At 36.9% G+C, this 23,660-nt stretch overlaps 1 protein-coding gene and 1 pseudogene across 5 annotated transcripts in view; both read left to right on the top strand.

The window, feature by feature from the left end:
- Positions 1-13,542, top strand: part of LOC137006144 (NACHT, LRR and PYD domains-containing protein 3-like) — a 52,759-nt gene extending 39,217 nt beyond the window's left edge. For 2 of the 5 annotated variants that reach the window (XM_067366664.1, XM_067366677.1), the window contains exon 10: positions 1,922-4,823. In XM_067366664.1, coding sequence (XP_067222765.1) covers positions 1,922-2,520 — 599 coding nt within the window. In that variant the 3' untranslated portion in view covers positions 2,521-4,823. Of the gene's footprint in view, positions 1-1,921; positions 4,824-11,171; positions 11,361-12,635; positions 12,692-12,936; positions 13,044-13,146 lie in introns of those variants that run through there. The other 3 variants (XR_010892486.1, XR_010892487.1, XR_010892482.1) reach the window with 3 other exon arrangements.
- Positions 13,424-18,479, top strand: LOC137005311 (uncharacterized; annotated as a pseudogene).
- Positions 18,480-23,660: the final 5,181 nt, after the last annotated feature.

Here is a 23,660-nt window from a genome sequence, read left to right as displayed (position 1 = left end):
GCCTTTTGCAACATTTCTTTAAATACTCAGACCAAGACAAAACATCCCCCAATGTGGGGCATGAATTTACAATCAGAATTTGCATTGACTAGGGTCACAGACCTCAGCTTCAGACTTCCACCTTGCTGTGGAACAGGAGGTAATTTGGATCAAAACCTTGGGAAAGGGACACACCCATGGTTGCAACCAAAGTATCTCTAAAACTCTTAAAACCTTTAATACCTTTGGTTTACCTTTATGTAGACGAGACCGTTGTACCAGTTGCACTGAGACATTTCAAACGATACCAAACATTGTATAGCATTCTTTGATGATTGTTCACATTAAACCAGATAGATTTTGGGTGAATTCTAGGTCATCTCTGTATGTAGAGAGAAGAGATGGGGGGAGAGGGTGAAGGGAGTGAAATGTAGATTAAGGCAGATGCTGAGGTGTGATTGACTGTGATTGCGTCTCGGGTGGGGATGCTATTTTGCAAGAGAGAGTTCAAATGGTAATTTTCTTTGTTTTCTCAAAGAGTAGCCCTTTTGGTCCAGGCACCCTGTTATCAGTCTTACAGAATCAAGGAACGAACATTATTTTCAAATAATGTTTTTATATTTATCTTACAAATCGACTAATTTGAACCTTTTAAAGGTGCCCAAGAATGCTTTTTCACAAGATGTAATAATTAGTCTAAGGTGTCTCCTGAATGTGTCTGTGATGTTTCAGCTCAAAATACCCATAGATTTTTTTTTAAATTAATTTTTTTAACTGCCTATTTTGGGGCATCATTAACTATACAGATTTTTTCAGCGTGCCGCCCCTTTAATTCGCATGCTCCCTGCCACACGAGCTCTCAACTATATTACAGCGCATTTACAAAGTTCACACAGCTAATATAACCCTCAAATGGATCTTTACAAGATGTTCGTCATGCATACTGCATGCATACATCGAATCATGTGAGTAAAGTGTTTACATTTGATTCTGCATGAGTTTGAGGCTATGCTCTGTGGCTAACGGCTAATGCTACACTGTTGGAGAGATTTATAAAGAATGAAGTTGTGTTTATGAATTATACAGACTGTAAGTGTTTAATAATGAAAATAGCAACGACTCTCGTCTCCGTGAATACAGTAAGAAACGATGGTAACTTTAACCTCATTTAACAGTACATTAGCAACATGCTAACAAAACATTTAGAAAGACAATTTACAAATATCACTAAAAATATCATGATATCATGGATCATGTCAGTTATTATTGCTCCATCTGCCATTCGCTGTTGTTCTTGCTTGCTTACCTAGTCTGATGATTCAGCTGTGCACAGATCCAGACGTTAATACTGCCTTTCCTTGTCTAATGCGTCGAATGGGCTGGCATTATGCAAATATTGGGGTCATACATATTAATGATCCTGACTGTTACGTAACAGTCAGTGTTATGTTGAGATCCGTGTGTTTTCCGGAAGTCTTTTAAACAAATGAGATTTATATAAGAAGGAGGAAACAATGGAGTTTGAAACTCACTGTATGTCATTTCCATGTACTGAACTCTTGTTATTTAACTATGCCAAGATAAATTCAATTTTTCATTCGAGGGCATCTTTAATAATATAATATAATTTGCCATGTACTTAACCTTATAATAATAATTAGGCCCCAAATAATCAAGTTTATGTAATAGATCCAGACCAGAGCAAAGCATGCTGGGAACTGCCCAGTTTTAGTTCATTCAACACAAATGATGAAGTGAACTTCAGTTTGACGTGTTTAAGTGGATTTACTCAAATAAATCTGGACAGAATGTGCAGTAATTGTGTGGTTTAACTAATTTTAATGAAGTTCATTTAACAAGCAGCAGAAATCATGTTTACAGTGTAGATTAAAAGATGGACAGATTGATGATTCCTGATTGTGATGTGTTTTATCTCCATCAGATTCCCATCGGATCACTCTGGATCTGAACACAGTGAATAAACGCCTCCATCTGTCTGAGAGGAAAACAGTGATTACTTACACTAACACAGAGCGTCAGTCGTATCCTGATCATCCAGACAGATTTGATCATCATCCTCAGGTGTTGTGTAGAGAGAGTGTATGTGATCGACGCTCTTACTGGGAGACTGAGTGGAGTGGATATGGTGTGTTTATATCAGTGTCATATAAGAGCATCAGCAGGAAGGGAGAGGGTGATGAGTGTGAGTTTGGACGTAATGATCAGTCCTGGAGTTTGAGATGCTCTCCTGTCCTTGGTTACTCATTCAGACACAATAACATAAAGACTGTTCTACCTGTAAAGCCAATCATCAGTAGAACAGGAGTGAATGAGGAGGATCACTATAGAACAGGAGTGTATGTGGATCACAGGGCAGGAACTCTGTCCTTCTACAGAGTCTCTGGAGACACAATGAGCCTCATCCACACAGTCCAGACCACATTCACTCAACCGCTCTATCCTGGGTTTGGGGTTTGGTCTGGATCAGTGAAACTGTTGATGAATCAGAACAGACTGATGAGAGATTCTTCTGTTGTTTGAGAAATGATTGACTGAATGATTCACTAAAGCTCTTATATCGCCGTACGCTAGTGACACCTGCTGGTCAAAACATTATAAATGCAGTGTAAACACCAGCTTCAAAACAAGAGCTTTTTATGAACGTGTTACAATATAAGCGTTTGTAGTGAAAGAGTAAATGTGTCATCCACAACAAGAACACTGTACGTCTGATAAGAGTTTTTCTGTCAGAAAAGGTCTGCGCAGTTTGGTGTTCATTAAAAGCCCTTCAGTTAGTCTGTAACACTTTACAATAAGATTCATTAGTTAAACATTATTAATGTATTCACTTACATGAACTAACCAGGACGAATACATTTGTTGTATTTATTAATCTTTGTTAATGTTAATGAAAATACAGTTAATTATTTGTTCATGTTTGTTCAGTGCATTAACTAATGTTAACAAGATTTTAATAGTGCATTAGTAAATGTTGAAATTAACATTACGATTAAAGAGAACATTACGACATAAAGATTAATAAATGCTGTATAAGCTTAGTTCATTATTAGTTCATGTTACCTAATGTAATTAACTACTGTTAATTAATGAATCTTATTGTAAAGTGTGACCAGTTAGTCTTAATCTTTGTATCCAAACAGGTTTCTGTTTCTAGCTCTTCAAGGCCGGTTTCACAGACAGGGCATAGGAAAGAACCTATATGTGGATATATGCGCATATATGAAACCTATATGCAGTGTATATGCACATATATGATAATATATATGCTGCATATATGCCCTATATATACTGCATATATGCGTATATGCCACATATAGGCAAAATTGAGGTGCATATATGTGCATATACAGGAAATATAGGTCTCCTGTATTGCTTCTTCATATCCACATATAATCCCTATACATACAAGATATGTCTTCTATATAGCTAATGGCAGGATCTGGTCATTTTGTAGCTCATATCTCATTTTTGACTGTCATACATGATGCCTAGCTCATATTTTCTATTATCAAGGCAAAAACTAAGAATTAATGAAAAACAATTATGCAAGAACTTATGTATGTGCGAACACATGAAATTGGTATCACATGTAATTGGCATGTTATGGAATTTAACTCTAAAAAAGATTGGTTCTTCAGCGGTTCTTTGGGGTGGTTAAGGTGCTATATAGCACCACTACCTTATAAAGAACCTGTAAAGCCCCTGTATGGTTCTTCAGCGGTTCCTTGCTGTGGTTAAGGTGCTATATAGCACCACTACCTTATAAAGAACCTGTAAAGCCCCTGTATAGTTCTTTAAACTTTCTCTAACTCTCTTATTCTCTTAGCTTAGGTGGGAAAGGATTAAAAACAACATTAAATTACAGTGTATTTTCTAAATGTAGCAGGATTAGGTGATTGACAGCAGTGTTTGCCTATCAGCGAATAGTACTTCCTATTTAAAGGCCGATTGGCTGTTACCTGGGATGCGTCACGTCCGTTTTCCCCCCTTTGTTTTGGCTGTGTTGACGGTGGCTGTGGGTAAGTGTGCTGTTTTAATACGGTGACTTAGAAATTGTTGGCGTGCATAATCTAAAACTGTGTGTTTATTTAGAGTGCAGTTTTTATGGTCCGGTGCTGTTTTCCTTTTTGTGCTGCTTGGTGGGTTTGATGACTGTTTGCCTCTCAGGTATGCAATGTTAATAGCTCGTTGCGTGGTTAGTATAAAGTGAGTATAGTATATTTAACATCTTTTCTTGCTTAATTCGACTTCTTGTACCCCATGATGGTAGCGGTGGGTATGACTGTAACAAGCCCGTGCCTATGAAGCATTTTGTTCGGCGTGATATCCTGATGGTAAGTGTTTTTAAAGGCAATTTATATCTGGGTGAGCATAATATTATTCTTTTTAACATCTCCTTTTGTTCGATGTAGGATTCTCCCTCTCGTTCTATGCTGTGATTTGTTTGCTGCCGTGATCGTTTTATGCCGTGAATGTTTGCTGCCGTGAGTTCTTGCTGCTGTCTTCGCGCTGTTAAAAGAGCGGCGGTCCATAACGACGAAGTCATCAACAATTATTAAAGGGGACTGCTGGTTTGATTCCGTTACGTGCCTTTCTAGTGCCCTGCTTCACGTTTTGGTTTATTTTATTATTAGTTATCATGGTTAAATCATTTAACCTTTTTCTTTTTCTTTAAGTTTGTGGATATTTGTTTGATTTGTATTGCTTTGATTTTTCTTTCTTTGGTGAAACTATAATCTGTCGACATGTGCATGTTTAACCTATGAATGCAATTCAAATCGTGTGGTGATTTACTGTGTAGAAGACGGCGGTAAAGTTAGTTTAACGTTTGACATTCGTCAGACATTCGGTTTCATACCCAATTAAACCCTAAGCACATTTCACATTTTCAGCCCAAACAAACTCAGATATGCATAAACAAATGTCCTTTGCATTGCACAAGGCTTAATTTCACCAAATAAAATATATAATAATTAGCCCTATAAATCAATTAAACAATTTAACTATATGACATTATGATATCAAACTAATGGTAAAATGTTCAGAAAAATATCCCCTTTATTGCACAAGGCTCTGTTTTTGGAATTAGCATTTCACTTATTTTATAATATTTTTATTTTTTATTTTAATGTATACAATACTGTAAATCCATTAAACCACAACACCATTTGACCTGAAAGTATCAAACCAAAATTACTCAGAATATCATTCTCTATGATGCACAAGGCTTATTTTCCAGAGTAATAATCTGGTATTTTTTATACGTCTTATTTTCCAGATTATTAATCTGGTATTTCTCATATACAGTACTAAACCCATTTATATCCATTAAACTACAACACCGTTTGACCTAAAACTGTCAAACCAACTGCAAATTACTCAGAATATTATTCTCTATGATGCACAAGGCTTGTTTTCCAGATTAATAATCTGGTGATTTTATATTCAGATTATTAATCTGGTGTTTCTTATATACAGTACTGTACCCATTTAAATCCATTAAACTACAACACTGTTTGGCCTAAAACTGTCAAACCAACTGCAAATTACTCAGAATATTATTCTCTATGATGCACAAGGCTTATTTTCCAGATTATTAATCTGGTGTTTTTTATATGCATTACTAAACACATTTAAATCCATTAAACTACAACAACGTATGGCCTAAAAGTGTCAAACTAACTGTAAATTACTCAGAATATTATTCTTTATGATGCACAAGGCTTGTTTTTCAGATTATTAATCTGGTGTTTTTTATATACAGTACTAAACACATTTAAATCCATTAAACTACAACACCGTTTGGCCTAAAACTGTCAAACCAACTGTAAATTACTCAGAATATTATTCTCTATGATGCACAAGGCTTGCAACTCAGTGTTTACCGCATTTGGGGAACGTCACACGTGAACCGATGTCTGAAAGCCAAGTATCAAATCTCTCCAATCCTATTAGCCGGCGACAGCCTATGACATCATCATAGCGTGACCCGGATCTATATAAGGAGTGCCTAGAGAATCAGTCAGTATCTTATTGTCTTGATAAGACGATAAGATCTGTTCAGCAAGCAGCCCCGAAGCATGGCTAAGCAATGCAGAGTCTAGTTCCCTGTTCTCAGGGAACCATGGTTACATACGTAACCGGAGACATTCCCTTTCGAAAGGGAACTCATCTCTGCGTTTACCGCATTTGGGGAACGATATTCCCACGCCGCCATGCTTGAGGAGAGTGCATGCCAAAGATGGCTAGACAAACGTCAAGCAGTTTCAAAAGAAATGCCAGATAGCAACTCACCCTCAGGTCACACAAAGGCTGTCAGTGACAGTATCCCTATGGCCAATAGCCCAAGCTGAACCTCAAAGAGGCCTTCCGCAGAGAGCCTACCAAAGCTGCTCCAAGGCTTATGGGACCAAATCTTCCAAAGAAAGATGGTCCCGACCTGGTCTGACAGAGGACAAACTTAGTCTTGGCCAACCCTGTCTGAATACAGAGTCTCAACAATGCATTCTTCAGAGAAGACAGCAAGTGAGAGTGACTGAAAAAAGCAGTAAGTAACTCAAACCTACACGTAGAGACAGGCATCCTGTAGAGCAGAACTCAGCTGAGTGCTATGGACCCTCTTATTGAGGGGAGTATACTCTGCTCAATCCTAGGATCTACTCAGCGCCTGATTATTTGCACTGAGCAGGCTGTGTGCTAAGAAATCCTGATAAAGGGGAGCACAAACCAGTCTGGGGGCTGATCCTTAACGGGATGCCTCATGGAAGCCTGCAACCAATTATTAGCTTAGGGAACTAAGGACTATACAAGACAACCCTAGCAGGGGAGTATAAAGCTCAACCTAACAGATAGACCATACAGTAGGCACATAATCACGGAGGCCAGAGAGGGGCCTACAACATGACAATAGTTCTACATGGAGTAGAAACTCATACATGTCATTCTGCTTAAGTCACAACCCCAGAAGTGGGAGTGGGAAAATCCAAGGGCGGCCTGTAAAGGCCACTCACCTTGAACACCAATCTTGCTGGGAGCAAGAAATAACTACAAGACAGATAAGACTGTAAAGTGCCCACATAACAGTCCACCTAACACAATCCAACAAGCAGTGTACTCAGTAAAAGCACCTTTTACTCTTTAAAGCAAGAGGAGTACAACATACGCCATCATGATCTAAAGGAGGCCCAAAAATGGGCCTACAACTTCAGACAGACACGTGGCGTCAGCATCTGGTGTAGGTGCAGAAGGTCCTTAACAATCTGGAACACGCAGACAAAGGTACATTGGATTAAAGGTGTGCTCTCCTGAGCTTAACCTTGTTGCAGATGTTGTTACTGTCTCGCTGGACAGAAATTATGAACGTAGTGTTTGTTAATGTCTCTTTCCTCACAGGCTAGAGGCTCAGAACGTGGTCGTCTCTGTTGCTGCCTCACAAGCTGTAGACTCAGATCATGGGATATGTTGTTGTATCTCTGGATGAACCAGAGGCTCAGAACGGTGTTGTATCTGTTAGTGTCTCAGCTTCGCAAGCCGGGACTTGGTATATCTGTTAATGTCTATCCCTGTATGTCTATCCCCACACCTCTCTCCCCTGTGGAAATCATTTGCATAAAGCACAAAGTTGGAAGTCTTTACAGTGTCTTTAAAGTTTACCAATGCATTTTTCACTTTCAAAACCACCACCAGAATACATTTGGCAATATTCTAAACAAATAGAGACTAAACATGATGAAAAAAGATTGAACTGTCATTCAATTGTAGATTAACAGCTGAATTTGTGTCAGATGTTGCACTACAAATAGCTGTCACTTAGAATACTTATTTATTTGAATAAGTATGAAATTGATTTGTAGTTTGCATCAGTTCTAAGGTTTTCAAACATCATTTTGAATGGATTTGGATGGATCTTTGTGATTTCTCTTTGTTTCACCTATTGCTGCTAAGGTCTCGTGGAATTTTTATGGCGGTCTGTGGCCAACCTTAGGAGGTAGTCTCTAGATGGGTGAAGGGCAGAAACTGCCTGTGGACCAAAGTCCTGTCCTTCCTAGGCTTGGTACAAGAGGTCTTCTTCTTGCCCTCTAAGAGAGTCTTGATGTTGTCCTTACATCTTTATCTGATGGAGTTGGACAGTTTGTTTGTGTTAGTCCACCAAGATCCAATCTAAATGTAGCAAACCTTTGTCTGCTGTTACGGACAGAGTGGGGCCCAGCCATAAACTGGGCCCTGGAATGTGCTGTTCACTACACCAACATGCAACATAGGAGGCCCAGAAGGCCTACAACTCGTAAACACGTGGCATCTGCTAGTGGCAATCATGAACATACCAGTTACCAGTTTTTACTGAGTGCATTTCATGCACTCAGTAAAAACTCCTAAACTCTTAAAACAAGAGGAGTACACACTCCACCACAATACTCTGAGAGAGGCCTTACCTAGGACCTACTCTTAGCAGAGACGGGGCGTGGCCAGTGGCGGTGATGGGCCATACAAAACCAACACAGAACTGTGCCAACATGTAATCTGAAAGGAGGCCTTAATGGGGCCTACAACTTCAACAACACATGGCGCCAGCTAGTGGTTATAAAGGGGATAAAGCTCAAAGGGCTCTAAACCCAACAAACAGTTGTGGGAAACTATCTCAACACAACCTGAGCTAAGTCTGCACATTCCAACAGGAAATGTACAGGAATTTACACAGTTACAGGGGATGAATGAAATGCTATCATGGTCTAAGGGAGGGCTACAAATGGCCTACTACCTCAAACTGACACGAGCATAGACCTCTGGCAGTGCTAAACTAAGTGAGCAAAACTCATGACCAACAACACTTGTGAACAAGCTGCTAAACTAGAAGGAGGCTTAATCCATTAGAGCCAAATAAGAGGAAATAAAGCAAAACTCAACATGCAAACAATGTGAGTTGGCTGATTAAGGCCAACACTAGTCATAACTATTAACTGATGTGACGAGTGCTAACTCAAACTTATTCTAGCTAACACCAGAGGAGAACCTACTCTGTACAATGGTGGCTAAGAGGCGGCCATTTTGTGGCCTGCACAAATATCGTTCTAGCCAACCTAACAAACTTTGCCCAAAAAACCCTAACGTTTTCCGACTACATACTCAGGAAAAACCAAGCAGGAACACAAGGTCAATATATTTATACACATAAACATAAACCCAGCTTACCTTCCTGCAGCTCGAAGACCAAAGATTCCTCTTTTCCTTTTCTTTCACAAGGAAGGATGGAATCTAGGGTTCTTTGAAGAGTAAAAGAGCCTCTTTCACTATCAAGCCCTTTGCAGGCCTTTAGAAAAATATTCATCAAGGGCCCAGCCTTCAGCCTGACTGTTTAAGAAGTGCCTGAGTATGTTAAACGAGTCCAAAACCCAGGAGGCGGAGGAAGAAGGGGCGAGGGCAGGTGTGAAGTCACCCTTGCAAAGAGAGGGAATCGATTACCGACGGTGCTGGCGTCTGTGATCGATCACCTCCCTTATAACCTGCTTCTTCCACCTCGGGTCCCGCCATCTTTGTGACTTGCTCCAAGACAGAGGAGGCGCCCGAGCGGCCATACTGGACCTCTGGTCCTGTCTCTGAGCCTCAGCTAGAGATGGACCAGCCTCCTGGCTGTCTACATGTTCAGAAAAAAAACTATACAGGAAAACCAAGGTTGACATATTTTAAAATATAAAATATATACAGCTTACCTTCCTGCGGCTCGAAGACCGAAGATTCCTCATTTTCCACATGAAAGGATAGAATCTAGGGTTAAAAGAGCCTAAAAGAGCCCCTCATTATCAAACCGTAAAAGCGGGCCGTCAAAAAAATAATAGCCATAATATTATTAATCTTGAAATAAAGAAGCCTTGTGCATCATAGAGAATAATATTCTGAGTAATTTACAGTTGGTTTGACAGTTTTAGGCCAAACGGTGTTGTAATTTAATGGATTAATATGGATTTAGTACTGTAAAAAACAAAACAAAACAAAAAAAAAACACTAGATTAAAAATCTGGAAAACAAGCCTTGTGCATCACAAAGAATAATATTCTGAGTAATTTGCAGTTGGTTTGACACTTTTAGGCCATACGTTGTTGTAGTTTATTGGATTTAAATGTGCTTAGTAATGCATATAAAAAAACACCAGATTAATAATCTGGAAAATAAGACGTATAAAAAATACCAGATTATTAATCTGGAAAATAAGTCTTGTGCATCATAGAGAATAATCTTCTGAGTAATTTGCAGTTGGTTTGACAGTTTTAGGCCAAACAGTGTTGTAGTTTAATTGATTTAAATGGGTACAGTACTGTATATAAGAAACACCAGATTAATAATCTGAATATAAAATCACCAGATTATTAATCTGGAAAACAAGCCTTGTGCATCATAGAGAATAATATTCTGAGTAATTTGCAGTTGGTTTGACAGTTTTAGGTCAAACGGTGTTGTAGTTTAATGGATATAAATGGGTTTAGTACTGTATATGAGAAATACCAGATTAATAATCTGGAAAATAAGACGTATAAAAAATACCAGATTATTACTCTGGAAAATAAGCCTTGTGCATCATAGAGAATAATATTCTGAGTAATTTACAGTTGGTTTGATACTTTCAGGTCAAATGGTGTTGTGGTTTAATGGATTTACAGTATTGTATACATTAAAAAAAAAAAAAAAAAAAAATTATAAAAGTGAAATGCTAATTCCAAAAACAGAGCCTTGTGCAATAAAGGGGATATTTTTCTGAACATTTTGCCATTAGTTTGATATCATAATGTCATATAGTTAAATTGTTTAATTGATTTATAGGGCTAATTATTATATATTTTATTTGGTGAAATTAAGCCTTGTGCAATGCAAAGGACATTTGTTTATGCATATCTGAGTTGGTTTGGGTTGAAAACGTGAAATGTGCTTAGAGTTTAATTAGGTATGAAACCGAATGTCTGACGAATGTCAAACGTTAAACTAACTTTACCGCCGTGTATAGAAGTTGGTGTTTGTAACAATTTCAGGTGATTATCTGATTTTCTGGTTACATTGTTGCTTCTCCTCACTTTTGTTTGTTGATGCCACTTATGTGAGGAGTTGCTGCATTGATGTTCATATTGCCATTTCTGCCCAGTTTATTTTCAAAGTTATTTATTTTCCTTTTTGATTTATTGCAGGAGCTGGGGTCCCACGGGTGGTTTGATCTCCCTCCTTGTGGTGGTGGTTCTCCTTCATCGTGTGCGGTGTACACCTTGAGTGTTTGATAGTGTGATTAGAGTGCACGGGTGTGTGTGCGTGTGGAAGTGTGCTCTTGTGAAACCAAACTCTACATTGATCCCAGCCGTTGGGAGCCTCAGCCCCTGCTGGTATTGCTGTTTTTGTTTTACATATACATACACCTATATAAATACATACTATCTCAAGTTGGTTTTGTTTGATATCTTTTTCTCTTGTTGTAATTTGTGTTTGAAGTGGGGTTTCATGTATTTTTTGTGATTCATTGTTTTGTATTTTAATTAACTTTTGTATTAATAAACATTTTGTTTTTTTTTTTTGTTTTTTTTTTTATACTCATGTCTCTGGCCTCATTTTGAGGGAACCGAACCTGTGTGCTATATTCCCCAATTTGGGTGGTTTGAGTATTTTCCCTGGGGTTAATCCTTAGGGTGGCGTAGTCGGACTTTATTATTTATCGGACTTTATAGTTTTATGAACAAAACCTTGGGCTTGTGTCTCAAAATTACACCGCCCCGCCACATAAACATAACCTGGTTCTCAACCTTTTTGTCCCCAAGCCCTCTGTAAAAGTGAATATGGGTGTAAGTTGGATTGCTATAACTATTTGAGTCTAATTACTTTACTTTCTGCGACTTGCTCTCAATAATGTACACTCAACTACTCAAATATCTCACTTTCAGCCAAACGATAATTTCTCTTTAAGGACCCCGTGACAGACTTTTTTTTTTTTTCTGACGTCATGACTCACGAGCCTTTCTCGAGTTTTCTGCTCGGCCGCCATTAATTTCCCCTGGACTCGGATGAATTAAGGTAGATTGGAAATGTTTTAATTAATATACTCGATAATGCAAAGGTTGAACATGTGTTTTAGCTGTTTATGAGTTAATTGGTATCACATGTAATTGGCATAACGTTACTGCAGGCCGCGCAAATTCAAAAATTTGGTTAGTTACGATTTCAACTTTTCTATTCTATACAAGATGTTAAATTTACTCGTTTTATTATAAAGAAATGTATTCAGTTTGGACCATGTAAGTATGTCTCTAAATAATTTTTTAAAAGAAACGTCTCTACCGTGTATGTAGCGTGTACTATTTGAAATGCTGCGGGCAGGAAGTGAGATGTTCGAGTCGAGGCTGAGGGGATCCTCGCATTACAATTATTGAGTTTAGGTTTTTAAATGTTTGTCAGTTCTTTTATTTGTCTTTTTTTTTTTATTTTTTTTTTTTTTACGTTAGCTCTGATTTATTGATCTATTTGTTCGAAGAAACAATGACGAAAAAAGTGAGTAAAGACATACTTAAGGCTTGCTTCATTTGACTAGCGCAAGGTGTTTACACAACTAATTAATGCAGCAAACAAGTTTTTTCATTTATAAACACTGATTCCCCTCCCCCATTTAGGATCTAAAACTCTTCAATGTTTGACGACTAAGGAAACTCTGCAATAACTTTACATGGTAAGTAATTTCTATAAAACGGCTATAATTGTTAATAGATAATATGAATTACCAATGTTGGACGTGTTTGAATAAAATCCATCTAATGCTGTCTATTGACTTGAATGTTATCCTCATTAACAAACTTTAGACTAAGAATTATCCATTCCAAAACATTCATCAACTCCCTCTTATGCCATCTCAAATGCATGTGACTTTTTTTTTTCTTGTTTTGTATTAATTTTGTATTTTTTTTATTCTCACAGTGACAGTAGCCATTGACATTACATTAATCACATAAGATCACAGTTCCAGCTAAAAATATTTATTGTTCTACTGAAGAAATAAAAAAGTCAACTTGGATGGCCTGATGGTAAGTAAATTAACAGCTAGCTTTCATTTTTCGGTGAAATATCCCTTTAATCAAGAATGATTAAATGCAGTATGACCACATTTTGTTCACGTTGGATGGCCAGTTAATCACAGAGTAGAGTGAGGACATCTTGATGGCACTGGACCTCCTCCTGTGTGCATATTTTGCATTTGGAATCGAATCCAATCCAGTATCCTAAAGGACTGAAAAAGACACTGACCTTTTTGAAGTGTGTTGTTTTGAAATTGAAGGATGCAGACGGACTTCCTGTCACTGTAAATTGAGTGTACAACTCAATCTGTGAGTAGAATTTCGGAGTCAATATTCTCTCTTGCTCCCTTTATGGTTTTAGTTACAGTTTCTATATTGTTTTTGAAATCATGAAGGACTTACAAAAATGTTAGTTTCTATATTTTGGACTTTTATTTATGTTGCCTAGCAGGTTTTTTGTCTTATTTTTGTTCTTGTAATATTTTTTGTTTTGTACTATTTGATTGATCTTGGGTAAATAAATAATGTACATTTCTACATTTTGGACTTTTATTTATGTTGCCTAGCAGCTATGGATTTTAATTTTACTATTATAGGTGAACATATAGGTGCATATATGTGTACATATATGTACATATATGTACCTATAATATAGGAAAACGGCCAATTTTATATATGTCACATATATGTAAAACCTATATCAAAACCTATATTGAAACATATGTTTATATAGGTTTTTTCCATGTGGGCTCTTTGCACCCTGTCATACACTTTCTCTAGATCTACAAAGACAATGCAGCTCTTTCTGACCTTCTCTGTACTTCTCCATCAACATTATATTTTTATAACCTACAGACTGCTGGTGTGATTATACACGTTTTAGCTTACCTGTTCAGACTAACATTCTCTGGTTTTCCGGTTGGTGACAAATTCTGAAAATATTGCTGAAACTATATTGTCTTTTCATGGTTTCCGTTTATATATATTAAAGAAAGATACACTGACAGGACACCACAAGGTTTAATTTTTCAATTGCACAATAAAACCAAGCATCCCAGAAAACCTGTATGAGCTGAAGTAGATTATACTGATTTCATATAACAAATAAATGGGAAAATAAACATTGTTAAAAAATATGCATCTGCTATTTCAATGTTGCTATGTTCTTCTGTTACCTCACCTTATGAAGATTTAAAACGGGGTCATCCTTCTGGAAATGAAAGAAATAATGTCCAAAATCAGTGGCCTAATTAAGATTTTTGCAACCTTTTGTTATTCTCTGCCACCTGTTCTTTTGACCATGTGTGACTTGTGTACCTGGATATACAGTTATGAACACTGATATAAATGGACAATTTATTTTAATACACATTCATTTGGCATATATTCAGGTTGATCTGGAAACTTTTTCGAAGTCATCTTAATGGCCAAAAGAGTCCCAGTCAACCTGAATTCACTGGTGTAGTGCCACACCAGCAGAGAGAGCCCTCGCCTGAGTATTGACTGTGTCTCACTCCCTCTGCTTCCACTCTTACTGCCTGTTTGTTCAGTATTTCAGGGTGTGGCTATGCACTTGCCCATTGCGAAGTATTGTCAGTCTATCTGCCTTACTGAGTGTTTTTCTATATTCCTGTCTGTTTGCCTCGTGTATGATTCTGCCTGTTTACGTCTGTTGGATTATCCCCTTGCTTTGGTAGCCTGATTCGGACTGATTATTGTGTTTGGACAGTTTTCCTGTTTACACACCTCTTCCCTTTGTATTACCCTTGTGTTTGGTTGCTCGTCTGGACTGCTTTTCTGGTTGTGACCCACTGCCTGGCTTTACGTTCCTGACTTTTAATAAACTCCGCAAATGGATTCTAACGCCGCCTCAGCCTCGTCCTTACAACTGGTCATTAATGTTCATAAACAAGCATGTTCTTCATGAGTTTTAATTAGGGGCACATGAAATTTTGAAAAAAAAAAAAAAATTAAACTATGTCAAAACATATATCACAAATCCTGGAATAAAGATGGCAATATGGCCTTGATTTGCTTTTGATTAATAGATGATTTGTATAATGTGTGATGGAGTGAACATATGATATTATGTGAGACATTTAATGACATTTTGTTTTTGTACAAAAAGATGGGCATGGACTTGCCAACAACAAACTTTAGCTACTGTAGCAGTCCCTTAATATATGAAAACATGACACATAAGAAAGCTATTCTCAGATCAAAAAATTACATTTTTAGTCAAAGATTTTGACATTTTTACCACTCTTTGAATTTTAATTACATTTTTTTATTTACTTAAAACTATTTTTATAAGAACAAAACGTTATCTTTTTACATACAGTGGCCCCCAAATAATTTGTACAAATGCATTATTTGAATGTCTGGAATCACTGTAGTTTTTTTTTTTTTTTTTTTAAAGAAATTAATTTCACAAGGATGAAGTTTATTCAACAAGGATTAATTAAATAGATAAAAAAAAAGACATTTCTAATGTTACAAAAGATTTCAATACTGTTCTTCAAACTTGCTGTTCTGTGAATCAACAGGCACTGTATCATGGTTTCCTGTTTTCATCCCTGATAATAGTAGCTAAGAATGATTCTAGAGCAGCAAGTCATCATATTAGAATGAATTCTGAAGGATCATGTGACACTGAAGACCGGAGGAACAGGAATAATCAGCAATTTGAAATATATTAAAACAGAAAACAAATCACAAAATTACTGTTTTGCCTTTTTTGAACAAATGAATGCAACATTGGTGAGCTTAAACATAAAGAACTTTATTAATCCTTTTGAAGAGCAATATCATATCAAAATGAACAAGAGAAAAATAACAGAATTGATATAGGTCCTCAAAAACATACAGGTTTATTTCATTTGTTACAGGCAGTGATGAACAATGATAATAACTAATAAAATACTGAGTTTTAAAACATCGCAAAGGAAGAGCAGAATGAGCTGAACTCAATGTAGACGGTAGCTGAAGGTTGTTACACAAAGTGTCTGTCATTCAGTTACAGACGACTGCACAAATCCAGCATACTAATGAAAACATTATAAACTGTTACCTAGAAGAAAACAACTGTAGTTTAGGCGTAAGTCAGCCGCCCGTGTATGGAGGACCAAACCTGCAGAAATTAAAAATTAATAAATGAATAAATTAATGAATAAATTAATGAATATATAAATTAATAAATAGATAAATAATGTGATAATAGGAAAATAAATAAATTAATGAATAAACAACATAAAATAAATATTATTCATTTTCCCCCCTTAATTTATTATTTTCTGCTTTTGTTTTAATTATTTCTAATTTTATTTATTATTTTATTTATTTTTTCCATTTATATTTACTTATTTTATGCATTCATTTATTTTTATATTTATTTATTCCAATATGTATTTATTTCCAGATTTATTTATTGTAACATTTATTTATTTCAACTTTTTAAATTTATCTTCATATTTATTTTTACATTTCTTTGTCATGTATGATAATTAGGTGGGTTGGTCTTGCTTACCATTGGTTCATCATTGATTGAAGCGCTTGCTCGATTACTGTGGCTGTGTAGTGACAGGTTGTAGCTCTCGCGCGTTATTTTCACGACAACAAGGGTGACACCATTGCGTTCGTTTAGTTATCTTACTTCTGGTTGAGAGGGACCTAATGCTAGTCTCTTCTCTAGCCGTAATCCTATAACTGTAACGGTAGATTATATTAAGCGGTCGGAGTGTTGCGCTGCACTTTACAATTCAACACCCACCGCCTTAAGACGAGGAGGAGCACCTGAGGCAATGGCTGAAGGCGCTAAACTTGAAGTGCCCACATTTCATGGACGGGAAGCTGACTGACGAACACCCTTACCCGAGAAATGTCTCGGCTACGATATTCCCGTAAAGAAGTCACGACAGATGCTGAACAGGTTGTCAGATTCAGGTAAGCTAACTTAGCTAGCCATGTGCTTGTTAACCTAACGATAGATTTGTGAAGTCCGTTCTATGAATTTGAGATCAGTATTATTCACAAAACACAATGAATCTTGCACTATTACCATTGTCACCTGTATATTTCATATTTACGATAGTACATTTACTGTAGTACTATGGTACAGTAGTCTTACAGTAGCTTACATTATTCCTGTAAATTACAGAGATTGCAGATGATAGCAGGCAATCTAGCAACATCTCTCATTGATATTGATGTACGTATGTTAGATAAAAATCTCAGTAATAGGTAGAATATTTGTAATTCCAGTCATCAGTTAAGAAACAGGCGCCTGAACCCCTGTGATGTGTGGCAGCAGCAGTGCGAGATCTCAGGAGAATGACCAAGCAGACACAGATCAAGTGTGGTACAAAGCATTCTCAGATTTATTCAGGAAGAAGGGTCATATATATAGACATAGGTCAAACAACAATCTCCAGGATGGCTTGAGCATCCAATCATACGACTTAAGAATCAAAGCTTACCATGTATGGCATTTCACAAAATATAATGACAAATAAGAAATGTATGTGCATAAATGTGTGTGTGTCTTCAACTTCTGGTTACGTGTGAGAGTGTCAGTGTGTCCAAGGACTACTACTTGTTGTTTGGTCTAGTTAGGTACATGATGTGCACAATGGAAAAATCCCAAGACACAGAGAAAGTCAGAAAGTGAAGCCCAAGAAATAAGAAATTATTTAACAGTATCAACACTAGAGTTAGAGATTGTGTATATACTGTCTTGTTTTTAATGCATCTCTCTCTCACACTGTTCTGTTCAAGTATGAGTGGCATTGTATATTCATTCTCATGATGTATTTTTTATTACTAATATAAAAATGTGTTTGGTTATACTATTTCCACAGATGCATCGATGAGCGTCAGTGATGTAGACAACAGTGAAGATGCACACATCCACATGCCCTGAACTGTGATGCAGAAACACAACAGGAGGATCCATCTGTCTCTGACCACAACTACACATCAAAATCGCATCTCAACCTGAAGCCACCTACATCTGATATGAGAATGCAATGCGTTGAGCCGGCGCCATTGTACACAATCCTGCTGAGAAACAACCATCTTTGTCAGCACACAGGGTTGACATCGGATGCGTTTCATTCAGTCGCAGAGCACCTTACCAATACATACACCAACAGCTTCCAGCTACACACTTGGGATCAGCTCCTGATTACTGATGAAGCTGTGTCTTAATTTATTGCAGGGTGATCTTGCTTAAAGGTTTGGTGTTTCAAATCCTGGTGTTGTGATAAACTCATAACTGCAAATTCAGAGTTCCTGGAATACCTTTGTCCAGGCGCTGAAGTAAATGCAGACAGAGGCTTCACCATTACCAATTTCCACTATGAAAGGAAGGTGAAACTCGTCATTCCAGCATCATTCACCAAGAGAGACTCCGAAGAAATCACCATCGCCAAGTGGTCATATGACTGAAAAACTTCAAAATCCTTTCTTAAAACAGTTCCAATTAAACTCACCCCTAAAATGGATCATTTAGAGAATTTGTCCGGTGTAACCTAAGCAACATAATTTCTGATGTAGAGGAGGAATAAGTGTTAACTTTCCACTTCTGTCTGTGCTGTAGTTTTGATTTAACTAATCAGTGTAAATAGTGTATGTAGTTATTTTTTATAAACCTTTACTATGTTACTTATCTGTAAAGTTATTTCTATAAACCTTTACAATATGATAATGTTATCTTTTGTGAAGTTTTGTTTTAATCTTTACAATGTGGCCAGATGTTAGCTGTCAGTAATTTCTTATAAAACCATATAATGTAAGCTCTGTAGATTCCCCTTAAAACTGGAAGGAATGAAGTCTACTGATTTAAATGGAATAAGTCATGTCAAGTTTGCAAATAAATTCCATCTTGGTTTATTGCATATGAAAATTAAATGGTGAAACATTACATGAAGGTCAGTAAAAGTTCTCTAGCTTCCTGATAACAACAAACACTCTTACAACTGATTTTATACAACTTGTATTAAATGATACATTTTCTAAAACAAATCACAAAGTTATCTCGTTTTACAAAGCTGATTTAAAATAATTCCAGTCTTCTTCACCTACAACCTTTACGTGCTGCTCCAACTCCTGACAGTCCCATGGTTACCTCTGGCCACTTCTTCATATCGTCTACCCACGTTAACAATGTCGATATGAGACCATCTGATCGTCGTATAAAGTTTTCTCCGTGCTCCCAATTTAAAACATTTACTGCATTAACGTTATTTGTCATTTTGCTAAAGTTATAGCTATTAATAATCTAACCAATCGTCCACTGAGTGTCTGACTCTAGGCGTCATCACCCTAGCGTCTGACGTCGACGGTTCCAGACTCGATGACGATGATGCTGTGGGGGATCACATAAGTAGCTTCAGCTTTGTGTTTTTTTTTCTGGAAAATAGTTTACATATTTCATGTTTACATAACGCGAATAACAGTAGGTGAAAATAACTTACAACTCTACGGCTGCCGCCATTTTCGTTGCAAACTCCGATCTCTATCGTTTAGCTGGCCTGACGATTCTGTGCGTGAGCTCTTAACCAATGATGCACTGAAGCTACAGAAGGACCGCCTTCCTCATTTCCATGTTACACATGGAAAAGTAAAAATAAATGAATCAATAAATAAATAAATCTAAAAAATAAATACATGTGGGAATAAATAAATCTAAAAATAAATGAATGCATACATACATAAATAAATCTAAAAATAAATGTAAAAATAATATATAAATATAAAAATAAATTAAAAAAAGTTTAAAAAATGTTTAAACGCAGAAAATAACAAATTAAGGGGGAAAAATTAAAATGAAAATGAATTATATTTATTTTATTGTCATTTATTCACCTATTTATCTATTTATTCATCTATATATTCATTTATTCATTCATTTATTTATTTATTTATTCATTTTTAATTTCTGCAGGTTTGGTCCTCCATACCCGTGACGCTGAGAGTATAGTTATCTTTATGGAATAATCCACTAATGTCTTGAGATACAATGTGAACTAAAATTCTCAGTCGCACGTGCAATCGCGCATGTCTGGGAAACTCATTTATATTTATGTATGCTCCACCTTCAGAAACCAAAAATCTTGTAACAGCAGCTCTGACGAATAGTTGTTCTCACTGTCCAATGACAGCGCGTGTTACATTTACAGTGACAGAGGATTGGCTCTTCACACTGAGGTGAAAGTTGATTGGTTGCTCAACGTGGGGTTCGTGTAATGCTTCACAATTCAGTTTTCAGACCATACGATGCAAATGCAAAAATGAAAAACTGAAACAAGACATTCATTTTTCTTGTTTTTGGGTTACATCATCAATGGATATTTGCCATTTTTTCCCTTTTCTCATTTCACTTTTGCAAAATGATGACTTTAGAAACAATCATTTGAATAAATGAAACTAACTGATTTTCTATTTTTCCATTTTTTCTGTCTTGTAATTTGCGGCGTGGGCTGTAGCATTAGCACGGGGATGTGGCCACGGACTACTCTCGTCTCACTGATGTAACTGCTTTATTTACACTGCATGCATGTTGAGGAGTAGTTTAAAAGAATGAACATAAAGGATGATTTTTTCTATGGAGGACCAAATTACTCATAATGAAATAAATAAATAATGAATTCAATAAAAGAACAATTTAAAGGAACAGTTTATTCTGAAATAATTAATTAATTTAATTATTAATTCAATTATTAAATAAATCAATAAATAAATGTATCTATTTATTTTGTAAAATTCCATGAAAAAACATTTATTTTTTAATATATTTCACAATATCCTCTTTGGATATGATCAGCAATGATTGTATATCAAGAGCGGGGACACGTTTGTGTGCATTTTGTTTTGTGATTAAACCGGAAAGAATATAGCTCCACAGTGTAGCATAACTTTGGAGTTTTCAGAACGCTTTTAACCTGATGAACTGTGTTCGTTAATCACTAAATCGGCTCCGACCAGTCTGCATAAGATGAGCCCACTTGACACCTTTGTGGACCCGTGAGGGTAAACAGAAAACTCCAACTTCCTCACTTTGGTGACTTCACAAGGAGCCCCCCCCAGAGATTGACCAGATCCACATTCCAACACCCACACACACAGGCACACACAAAAACACACACACAGACACATACAGAAACACACAAACATACATTTTTGACTGTATATATAAAATACAACTATGCCAACATATACCCATCCTGTATTTTGAAGCGTATGTATGTTTCCTAGTGTTTAAATGAGTGTATTTGTGCTAGTGTGCATTTGTGCTAGTGTGCTATTCACTGAGATATGTCACAGAGCTGACAAATGCATTTTTCTATGTGTTTAATGATACTGTGAAGAACGTACTCCATCTCGAAATCCGATCTGATAGTCATTAAGTATGCAAATTCAGCTAGGAGACCAAACAAAGGAACTTTGCCCGCCAAATAGTGCTGCGCATCTATTGGCCGCTACAATTCAGGAGGTGTATTAGCTTGGATTTCCATAAAAACAATGACACACACCTTCTCCTGGGTTCTCCCGACTGTTTCACGAGCACCTCGTGTACGTCTCTCTCGGACATCTCCGGTGACCACGCACTGCCATCGCGCTCAGCTTCGGGACCGCCATCTTCCAGCGAAACTCACTCTCAAGTCCTCAGTTCAAACCTTCCCATGGAACGGAAGAAGCCAACGAACCGCACCAGCGCGAAAACTGAAATTCGACACGAACAACCAATGCAAGTATATTGCCGTTTCTCAATCTTAGATGATGAAAGTGATTTCCGTGCTGGCTTAGGACTGTTTGTAAGTTTGCTACTTGCCTTCTCTCTTTCCTTCTCTACTTCCACTCTTGTACATAGGTGTGTATGTTCTTGTATATATATTTAGACGTATGACCTCTATATTCGTAGTTTGCATATATTAAAACGTTATCCACGCTCGATTGTTCTGTTTGTTCTTTCAACTGAAAACCAAGTCACTTTAACGTTTTTTCGATCGTTTTATGCTTTGATGCTATAATAGCAAGTTGTTCTCATGGCCAGAGAATAACTCTGTTCATAATATTCTATGAGAAGCAACGGTTTGCTGGACAAGCTGGTAGTTTATCTAAATAATTATTGAACCTGAACTAATCATATATGTAATCAATTACAATTCGTTGTAATTGATTCACAATATATGTTTAATTCCCCCTTGGGTTGGTATGTGCAAAATGATTCATAAAAGAATTATTATGTTCATATTCCACCCATAAATTGATTAATAACCGCTACATTGTTACAACAGTGGCATTAGCGATAGACTGACGCACGCGCTCGTCTGTGTCTGGTCTGTGTGAAGACTGTGCACGAGCCGAAAGAGAATGTTCCGTTTCCGTTACTGATAACAGCGTCAGCGAACACTCAGCATGGTATCAAAATCAACACATCCCTGCACCAGATCGCCTCTTTTTAACACAAATTAATGTAAACTGGATAGGTTTCATTTGCATTAGGTAACGTTATATATACATACAGTGAGATTTAAAATGAAAAAAGTGGTAGGGACAATATCGACCCTGGCAAAAAGTGGTGGGGACATCACATGTCCTACCTGCAAATTACACCTGTCACATAACTAACTTACTCATTTACAAGAACTCTGCGTTCAGTGCTGGTAAAGTGTTCCATATGTAGTTAGTACCTCCGTGAAGTTGGCACCCCATAAAGCTAAATAATCCCCAAAACTATGTCATTCGTTTGTGCTACGTTTGTGCTGATTTGTGCCGCAAAAACGAACGTTTGTGCTGGTTTGGTGTTTGAGATATTAAGCATTTTTTTTTTGGTCGTATGACGTCATTCTCCACCCCATGTCGTTCAAATCGCTTCAAACCGGTGCCATTCGTTTGTGCTCGATTTGTGCCGTTAAAACAAACACTGTAACTGTTTTCCTTCCACAGATATAACAAATTTAATAAGGGAGCTGTGACGTCATTCTCCACCCCACTTCGTCTAAATCGCACGAAACTGGTGTCGTTCGTTTGTGCTCGATTTGTGCTGGTTTGTGCCGTTAAAACAATCACTGTAACTAAGACCTCTTCTTAAATATAACGCAAACATTTTTTTTTATGAACAGTTACGTAACTCTCCATGTGATATCTTTTAGTAACTCCTGGTTAGCTGTTTAGGCTTAATATGTATGAAACTGAAGATATAATAAAAACACGTCACACCACGAGCTGTTCACTGTCTTGTTCTCTTTTTGTCAAAACCAGGATCTCTGTATACAGGGCTCCACCTAGTGGTAAGTTCCAGCATACAACACAGCATACATCACATCTTCCTTTTTTTTTTTTTTTTAAAAAAAAAAAAAAAAACAACCTTTACTTTAACTATAAACTTAAACTTATTACTAAATCTTATTGTAAATTAGAGTGTCCGAATTGCAATTTAAATCTCCACAACAAAATGACAGATGAACAGAACTCAGTCTCTACTTTACTTTAGTTAACTACTTGCGTACTTCAGCAAGAATAACGCTTTGGAGGTCTAACCACTCTTCCAGAACGTGTCACTTTCACAGTTTCTTCAGCAACATCTTCAGGCAGTGAAGACATCTTTGCGGGACTTGGCACAGG

The sequence above is a fragment of the Chanodichthys erythropterus genome, chromosome 3 (assembly GCF_024489055.1).
Source record: "Chanodichthys erythropterus isolate Z2021 chromosome 3, ASM2448905v1, whole genome shotgun sequence".
In the NCBI taxonomy this organism is placed as follows: domain Eukaryota; kingdom Metazoa; phylum Chordata; class Actinopteri; order Cypriniformes; family Xenocyprididae; genus Chanodichthys; species Chanodichthys erythropterus.
Note: the sequence above shows the minus strand (reverse complement) of the source record. Positions and strands in the feature narration are given on the sequence as shown.